At 40.0% G+C, this 10044-nt stretch overlaps 1 protein-coding gene across 1 annotated transcript; it reads left to right on the top strand.

The window, feature by feature from the left end:
- Window positions 1–171: 171 nt before the first annotated feature.
- On the top strand, window positions 172–8097 carry LOC140021192 (uncharacterized). Its single transcript, XM_072071959.1, has 5 exons — window positions 172–643; window positions 3342–4744; window positions 5255–5630; window positions 6266–7159; window positions 7379–8097. Exons 1-5 carry the CDS (start codon window positions 172–174, stop codon window positions 8095–8097), a joined length of 3864 nt encoding a protein of 1287 aa, XP_071928060.1.
- Window positions 8098–10044: the final 1947 nt, after the last annotated feature.

Genomic DNA, 10044 nt, shown 5'->3' with positions numbered 1-10044 from the left:
TTTAACCCTCTCACACCTTTGGATTTAACTCCTTTACCTGTTCATGAGAGAGTTAACTTGGATGGTAAGAACAAAGCTGCATATGTACGTGAGTTACACACTAAGGTGCGAGCCAACATCGAAAAGCGTACCCTTCAATACATCCAAAGTGCCAACAAGGGGCGCCGCAAGATGGTCTTTGAGCCTGGCGATTGGGTATGGATACACATGCGCAAAGAGAGGTTCCCAGTCAAAAGGCGTAGTAAGCTACTCCCAAGGGGAGATGGTCCATTCCAAGTCCTGGAGCGTATCAATGACAATGCCTACAAACTGGAACTTCCAGGTGAGTATGGAGTGCATGCTACTTTTAATGTATCTGACTTGAGCCCTTTTCATGCAGACGATGAGTTTTATTTGGGGACAAATAGCCTTCAAGAGGAGGGGACTAATGAGGGCGGACTCAAGGCTCCTCAAATTTCTACTGCTCAAGTCATGCAAATACCAAGTGGGCCAATTACAAGAGCACGCGCTAGACGAATTCAAGAATCACTTCAAGCTCTTGTTTGCACAATCCAAGAACGAATTGGTGATGACTTGAGGACCATTGAAGGATTATACAATGGAGAAGCTACGCTTAACACTCTCCTTCAAGTGGAAGAATCAAGTGAAGACTAGTTCACGGATTAGGGTTTTTAGTTAATTAGGGTTTTTAGTTACCATTATTAGTTGTTTGTTAGTATTAATAATTTCGGTCCATTTTACTTTATCTTGGCCGAATTTAGAGTCTTAAAATAGTTAACTAGTTGATAGATATTAAGTTAATACAACTTGGACAATTACACCCTTAATGAAGGGCAAGATCGTCCATTGTCATTTTAGGGTTTTTGAGTCTTGTAAGGCTATATATAGTCTAGGTATTCATTCATTAGGGGGGATTGAGATTTTATAAAATACTTGTGAGTTATTTCACTCCCTCTTGTCTCAAGAGAATTTTCTTTGAATACTTGAGAATTAATCTCATGTTGTTCATCGAACTTATCAATCAAGTAGTCTCCTTGATTGTGGCGTTCTTCTAATTATACTTTTGGTTCACTAAATTTGCTAGTCGTGGGTTAAGGGTTACCCTTAGTTCGTGGCTTGTGATTCTAGAAGGGTCAAGGTTCCGCAAATCCACTCAACTTGGTGTTCGTCTAGATCCGTCTCACATCAGTTGGTATCCAGAGCTAGTCGACGGCATCAAGTATATCCCGTTGAGGTTCTTTGTTTTTCTCCTTTTCTTTTCTTCGTAAATTTTCTAGTAATTGTCTTCAAATCTGGTCGTGTCTTTCTTTGTGTCAAGTCCGATTATTTTTACAAAAAAAAAAAAATTTTTCCGTCTTTGTTTGTTCCTTGATCTCTTTTTGTTTAGTGTCCACGTCTTGCATTACTTGTTGCGTGGTTGTGTCTTGAAATCTGCCTTCAAGTGTAGCGTGTTTGTTCCCAGCATATTCGGTTTACATATCAAAAAAAAAAAAAAAAATTTTGACGGCTAGGGTTTCTTCCTTCACTTGCAACTAGGGTTTCCTTGGGCGCAAGTTCTTGTCAAATCTGTCCAAGCTCTATTATCCTCCACCAAGTTGTTTTACTTAATTTCCTAAACTGATTTTTTTTTGTGGTTAAACTTGTTTGGGGTTGGAATCTTGAAGGGGGACTACAATAATCTAGGGTTTCTTGACTTCCTTGAAACTAATCTTGAAGTCTTGAAACTTTGATGCATGTCTTGATAGTTGTTGGAGGATTGAAGGAGAACATTGGTTTGACATTAACATTCTGGAATTTTACCCAACAACAGCCGAGTAATTGTGTGTTTTAGAGTCAAAAAAAAAAAAGGGGAAGAAAAGAGAAAAGGCATTCGGGTAGCAAGCAACAAAGAAAGAAGTCGAAATTTTATTGACCAAGCTGTCTTGTTACTCCTTGTTCCAAACCAAACCAGAAACTACACCAAAAAAAAAAAAAAAAAAGAGAGAAACTCAAAAATTCTGTCCAACCTCTTCTTGAAAGTCTTGAACGCCTTGCGTCTTGATCACTTGAACAACCCTTGTTTGAGGTTCTTGATTATCTTGGGCCTTAAAAACTTGCACTTGCCTTCGTATAAAAAGTTTCTTGTACGTTCTTGCATCCATACGGGGCTTCCTTGGTTTAGGAGTAAATCTCTTGGGAATTTCTTGAGCAAGCCGCTTGGGGGACTCTTGAGTGACAATACTCTCGTTGTCTTGAGAAGCCATTTCCTTGAAACAAGAAACAAAACTGCCATGGCCTTGTCTAAGGAAGAGAGAACAGGATTGTGCGTTGCGTCTTGCAGGAGAGAGGCCGAATTGTTGGCAAGCTAAGGGCGGCTGGAGAGAGGAAATTTTAGTGAGGGATAGTCGACTTTTTGAAGGCTTCGAGAAGACAAGAAATCTGGAAATTTTTTCGTGGAAGCAATTCTGATTTGATAAGGTAACAAATCTGGAAATTTTCAGCGGTTAGGAAGCTACCAAAAAAATCTGTTGCAGCCGACTTTGGAAGGATTAAAAGGAGCAGCAATCTGGAAATTTTTGAGCTACCAAATTCTGTTTTGCAGCTGACTTTGGAAGGTTTTAAAGGAGCAGAAATCTGGAAATTTTTGAGCTACCAAATTCTGTTTTGCAGCCGACTTTGGAAGGATTAAAAGGAGCAGCAATCTGGAAATTTTCGAGCTACCAAATTCTGTTTTGCAGCCGACTTTGGAAGGTTTTAAAGGAGCAGAAATCTGGAAATTTTTGAGCTACCAAATTCTGTTTTGCAGCCGACTTTGGAAGGTTTTAAAGGAGCAGAAATCTGGAAAATTTTGAGCTACCAAATTTTGTTTGCAGTCGACTTTGGGAGTTTTCAAAAGAGAAGGAAATCTGGAATTTTTTTAGAACAATTCTGATTTGTTTAGCCGACTTTAAGGAAATTTCCAAATAAGTCCAACACCTAACTTGTTTCCAAAAATCAATTGGGCAATTGAGTAAAGCACTTGGGAACTCCATCATCATACTTGTCCATTTTTTTTTCTTTCTTTTCTTTGTACATCAATTCTTTCCTCTTCCATTCCTTATTCATTACTTGAGCTTTCCATTTCTACTTTTGTTCCCTTGTTCCTTTGATACAATTGGGAGCTATTTTGATTAAAGTTTGATTGAACTCCCTTGAGAAATTTTCTAATTTCTTCAAAGGAAACAATCAAGTGGCTTGAGGAGTGAATTGGTGAGAGCATTAGAGTGACATACGCACTTGAGTGAAAACACGAGAGGAGTGAAACACTTAACGGAGCAAGTGAGGTTTTTTTTTTTCTACTAACAATTTGTCAAGTTTTGCAGGTTTCACCATGTCTCAGGAAAATGAACTTACCATTGCTCAGTTATCACTTAAAATGGATAATATGTGGCAGGAAATGCAGAGGAGATTTGACCACAGGTTGGACACCATCCATGAGCAAATTGATCAACTAAGTTCATCTAGGGCTTCTTCTAGGAAATCTAGGGGCAAATCCACCCTGGGGGAATCTAATGACTCCAATGCCGACTCGGAACATGAGGCATACGAGCAAAGACGACCAAAGCGAAACACAAGAGCAATCGGTGATGCCATCAAGGGAATTAAGATGAAGATTCCTCCCTTCCAAGGCAAATCTGATCCGGATACATACCTTGAATGGGAGAGTCGAGTGGAGCTAGTATTCGATTGTAATGACTACACCGATGCACAAAAATTGAGACTTGCCGTAGTAGAATTCACCGACTATGCCATAGTTTGGTGGGAGCAAGTGGTTACAAGCAGGAGAAGGTGTGGTGAACTACCTATAACCACTTGGACTGAGCTCAAGAGGCTTATGAAGAAGCGATTTGTACCAAGTCACTACCATAGAGACTTGTACCGAAAACTTCAAACCTTGACGCAAGGTCAACGCTCAGTTGAGGACTATTACAAGGACATGGAAATCTCCATGTTGAGAGCTAATATTCAAGAAGATAGAGAGGCTACAATGGCAAGATTTCTCAATGGTCTAAGGGTTGAAATAGCCGATCAACTGGAGCTTCAATACTATGTGGAGATAGAAGATATGGTGGAGAAGGCTATCAAGATTGAGCAAAGGCTCAAGAGGAGGGGTACAACCAGAAATTATAACCCTCATCCACAGACATTTACTCGACCATTCCAGCCTAGAAGGGAAGAGAGAGGTTCGAATGCTTGGACCACTCCAAAGCCGAAGCAAGATCAAGGGTCAAGCTCACGGCTACCTTTTACCAAAACCGACTCCAAGGTTGTTTCAAAGCCAATAATTGAAACTTCAAAACCTAGGAATCGTGACACCAAATGTTGGAGGTGTCAAGGAGTTGGGCATATTGCAAGCCAATGCCCAAACCCAAGGACCATGCTTGTCCTACCAAATGGCGACATTGTCACTGATGATGAAGAAGAGGATTACAAAGACATGCCTCCTTTGGTTGAAAAAGAAGATGAGATAGAGGAAGTTCCAACTCAAGACAAAGTTGGATTGGTAGCAAGAAGGGCACTAGCTACTCAAGCTAGTAAAGATGAGCTTCAACGTGACAACATCTTTTACACTAGGTGCCATGTGACCAACAAGGTATGCAGTTTGGTGATTGACCCCGGAAGTTGCACTAATGTTGCTAGTGCATTAATGGAGGAGAAACTAAACTTGCCAACTAGTGAGCACCCCCGTCCATACAAGCTTCAGTGGTTAAACAACAGTGGAGAGGTACGTGTTCATAAACAAGTTTTGGTTACTTTTCGCATTGGTAGGTATGAAGATGATGTTATGTGTGATGTAGTACCAATGCAAGCTGCACATATACTCTTAGGGCGTCCTTGGCAATTTGACAAAAGAGTCACTTTTGATGGTTTCTTGAACAAATACTCTTTCACGCATAATTGTAAAAAGATTACACTTGCACCTCTTACACCTCAACAAGTGCATGAGGATCAGGTTAGTCTACAAAAAGAGTATGACTTGCATGCTTCCACCAAGAAGGAAAACACCAAAGCTAAGAAATTAGTGTTGGCCGACCCTTCTTCAAGCAAATTGGATCCCTCTCATTCGGCCTTAGAGCCCACACAGGAGAGAAAATCCAGCATGCTTGCCAAGGTAAAAGATGTGAGAAAGGCCTTGCACTCTAATCAGGTTTTATTCATTTTATTTGGCAAGGAATCCTTACTCACTAATGCTCTTGATGCTTCTTTGCCTAGTGTTATTACTAACCTCTTACAGGAGTATCAAGACGTCTTTCCTGAGTATATACCTACTGGTTTGCCTCCATTAAGGGGAATTGAACATCAAATTGATTTCATTCCTGGATCTTCCCTTCCAAACAAGGCACCTTATAGGACTAATCCTGAGGAAACCAAGGAGCAACAACGACAAGTGGAGGAGTTGCTTAGTAAGGGCTGGATTCACGAGAGTCTAAGCCCCTGTGCTGTACCAGTTCTACTTGTTCCAAAGAAAGATGGAGGATGGAGAATGTGCACTGATTGTAGGGCAATTAATGCCATCACGGTAAAGTACCGCCATCCCATTCCTCGTTTGGATGGTATGCTTGATGAATTACATGGTGCTATCATTTTTACTAAGATTGATTTGCAAAGTGGTTAGCATCAAATTCGAATGAAAGAAGGAGATGAATGGAAAACTGCATTTAAAACAAAACATGGTCTTTATGAGTGGTTGGTCATGCCTTTTGGGCTAACCAATGCACCAAGTACTTTTATGAGACTCATGAATCATGTTTTACGTTCTTTCATTGGTAAATTTGTGGTCGTTTACTTTGATGACATTTTGATCTATAGTAATAATCTAGATGAGCATGTTGTGCATTTACAAATGGTCCTAGATGCACTTCGCAAGGCGAGCCTCTACGCTAACCTTAAGAAGTGTACCTTTGGCACCAATCAATGGTTTTCCTAGGTTATGTTGTAAGTGAGCAGGTCATTCATGTTGATCAAGACAAGGTGAAGGCTATTAGTGAATGGCCGATTCCTACCAATGTAAGTGAGGTGAGAAGTTTTCATGGCTTGGCAAGCTTCTATAGGCGTTTTGTCAAGGATTTTAGCACAATTGCTGCACCACTTACATCAATTATCAAGAAGGATGTGCAATTTCATTGGGGAGAGGAACAAGCTAAGTCTTTCCAATTACTTAAACACAAGCTCACACATGCACCTGTTCTTAGTTTACCTAATTTTGACAAAGCTTTTGAAGTAGAGTGTGATGCTTCTGGTATAGGTATTGGTGCTGTCTTACTCCAAGAAGGTCGCCCAGTTGCCTACTTTAGCGAGAAGTTGAATGGAGCTGCCCTAAACTACTCAACCTATGATAAGGAACTAATGGCCTTGGTGCGAGCTCTACAAACGTGGCAACATTACCTACGCCCTCGTGAGTTTGTCTTGCACACAGATCATGAGTCGCTCAAGCATATCAAGTCCCAAGACAAGTTGAGTAAGCGACATGCAAGATGGATTACCTTCATTGACAGTTTTACCTTTGTGATCAAATACAAGACAGGTAAGACGAATGTAGTGGCTGATGCACTTTCGCGCAGGTATACTCTTATCACTACATTAGATGCTAAGTTGCTTGGTTTTGAATTCCTTAAAGATCTTTATGCGACTGACTCAGATTTTGGTGAGATTTTTTCCTCCTTGCCACGACACTCTCGTGAGCATTATTTCATCTCTCAGGAGTTCTTATACTACAAGGACAAGCTTTGCATTCCCAAGAGCTCCATGTGCACACTACTAGTGAGGGAAGCTCACGGAGGAGGACTAATGGGACACTTCGGCATTGCCAAGACCTTAATGATTCTCCAAGAGCATTTCTTCTGGCCACGCATGAGGAGTGATGTGGAACAATACGTTGCAAGGTGTGTGACTTGTCGCCACGCAAAATCTAAGGTACACCCTTATGGTCTCTATACCCCTTTGCCAATTCCACATGAACCATGGGTTGATCTGTCAATGGATTTTGTGCTTGGACTACCTAGGACTAGAAAAGGACATGACTCAATCTATGTGGTAGTTGACCGCTTTTCCAAAATGGCCCATTTTATTCCTTGTCATAAATCAGATGATGCTAAGCATGTTGCAGATTTATTCTTTCGTGAGATAGTTAGACTACATGGCATGCCACGCACTATCGTTTCTGACAGGGACGCCAAATTCCTTAGCTATTTTTGGAAAACCTTGTGGTGTAAACTAGGTACTAAATTGCTATTTTCTACTTCTAGCCACCCACAAAATGATGGTCAAACCGAAGTGGTTAATAGGACTTTATCTACCCTATTGCTCGCATTTATTAAAAAGAACATTAAATCTTGGGAGGATTGCTTACCACATGTAGAATTTGCATACAATCGTACTGTTCATTCTGCTACACGTTATTCGCCTTTTGAAATCGTGTATGGATTTAACCCTCTCACACCTTTGGATTTAACTCCTTTACCTGTTCATGAGAGAGTTAACTTGGATGGTAAGAACAAAGCTGCATATGTATGTGAGTTACACACTAAGGTGCGAGCCAACATCGAAAAGCGTACCCTTCAATACATCCAAAGTGCCAACAAGGGGCGCCGCAAGATGGTCTTTGAGCCTGACGATTGGGTATGGATACACATGCGCAAAGAGAGGTTCCCAGTCAAAAGGCGTAGTAAGCTACTCCCAAGGGGAGATGGTCCATTCCAAGTCCTGGAGCGTATCAATGACAATGCCTACAAACTGGAACTTCCAGGTGAGTATGGAGTGCATGCTACTTTTAATGTATCTGACTTGAGCCCTTTTCATGCAGACGATGAGTTTTATTTGGGGACAAATAGCCTTCAAGAGGAGGGGACTAATGAGGGCGGACTCAAGGCTCCTCAAACTTCTACTGCTCAAGTCATGCAAATACCAAGTGGGCCAATTACAAGAGCACGCGCTAGACGAATTCAAGAATCACTTCAAGCTCTTGTTTGCACAATCCAAGAACGAATTGGTGATGACTTGAGGACCATTGAAGGATTATACAATGGAGAAGCTACGCTTAACACTCTCCTTCAAGTGGAAGAATCAAGTGAAGACTAGTTCACTGATTAGGGTTTTTAGTTAATTAGGGTTTTTAGTTACCATTATTAGTTGTTTGTTAGTATTAATAATTTCGGTCCATTTTACTTTATCTTGGCCGAATTTAGAGTCTTAAAATAGTTAACTAGTTGATAGATATTAAGTTAATACAACTTGGACAATTACACCCTTAATGAAGGGCAAAATCATCCATTGTCATTTTAGGGTTTTTGAGTCTTGTAAGGCTATATATAGCCTAGGTATTCATTCATTAGGGGGGATTGAAATTTTATAAAATACTTGTGAGTTATTTCACTCCCTCTTGTCTCAAGAGAATTTCCTTTGAATACTTGAGAATTAATCTCATGTTGTTCATCGAACTTATCAATCAAGTAGTCTCCTTGATTGTGGCGTTCTTCTAATTATACTTTTGGTTCACTAAATTTGCTAGTCGTGGGTTAAGGGTTACCCTAAGTTTGTGGCTTGTGATTCTAGAAGGGTCAAGGTTCCGCAAATCCACTCAACTTGGTGTTCGTCTAGATCCGTCTCACATCAGGTGATTTGAATAAGAGGAAGAAAAAAAAATCTGATTGTTGAAGGAAATGGAATTGCTGAGAGTTAATCTGGAATTGCAGCTTCTAATTGGTTCAACCGTGATAACTTGAGCTTAGTTCTGTGTTTGACTAACTAAAAAAAAACAATAGGATGATTAAGCTCTGCATGTAGTATATTGGTCGGACTACACCAGAAAAATAAAAAGGAAACGAAATCTGTGCATGCAAGCTTAATTGTGAAAGAGCTGAACAATTTCTGGAAATTGTGGATGATTTTGTTGTTGACCGAATCTGATTTTTGAACAAGAAATGTTGATTAGCTGGTTAAGTATTTGCATGTTAATTCTGAGCACCTAATACCATGAATTAACCGAAGGAAAAGTTGGGTTTATGACCAATTAGCTGCTGGAAATATTTTGTGAAAGCCGAGGGAGTGAAACTGAAATTTTGCAATTGTTCTGGAATTTTTCTTTGGTAAATGATGGTTGGAAAATTTTGATGGTGGGCTCTATGAACTCCCACCCTTGGATTAATGATTGATGATGGACATAATGCTAGTTTAGTACTTAAATAGCTAGATTAATGATATCTAGCTAGTCTAGACTTCAAGGGATGCATAGTTCAAAAATGTTTAGATTTTCCCTGTTTCAATCGCACCCCTTTTTGCAAAATTTTGAGGGTTTCATGACTTGTATATCATGCTTATATGTTGAAGATATGGTGTACAAAGTTTCATTTAAAAATATTGAAGTTTGGTGGGTCAATTGGATCAATTTCGTGAAGCTAGTAAATCTTGAAAACTGTTTTCGTAATGCTCTGACCAGCTTTCGTATTTCGGCCATAACTCTGTGCTCCGATGTCGAAATCGAGTGCCGTCAGCAGCATTTGAAACTAGATATCCCAGCCTTTCCAACGGTGTAAAATGTATGTTCTGGTTCCATGTGTGTGAGCCGAACCAACCATTTAATGATGACTATCTGTTTCTCTGTTTTACAAGAACGAAATGCTGAGGCTGCAACTTGTGGCTCGAATTCGAGCTAGTTGTGTGCCGAATTTCAAAATGATGTTTTCTGTGAAATTATAGCTCCATGAATGTTTTTTCCAACGCCATAAACCATGCCAAATTGCGAGTTAATTTGAGTGATCTATGATCAAAATAGGAAACCTGCTCTGTCCTTGAAAACCCTGATTTTTAGACAGATTTGATGCAAGGCTCGGTGTAGACTTGCAAATTAAATCTCTTGGTGTTAATCACCACAAATGTTGTTCTGGGATGACCCTTAAACCTTTTCTATGCAAATGAACCATGTTTAGAGGATTTTCCTGGGTCAAAAGTTTAGAAAAGGAAATTTTCATATTCAAGGCAGCTTTGCCTTAAAATTTTGGAAACTTGAATGATTTTGTTAAGTGACTT

The sequence above is a fragment of the Coffea arabica genome, chromosome 11e (assembly GCF_036785885.1).
Source record: "Coffea arabica cultivar ET-39 chromosome 11e, Coffea Arabica ET-39 HiFi, whole genome shotgun sequence".
NCBI lineage: Eukaryota > Viridiplantae > Streptophyta > Magnoliopsida > Gentianales > Rubiaceae > Coffea > Coffea arabica.
This window is presented reverse-complemented; position numbering and strand designations above follow the sequence as displayed.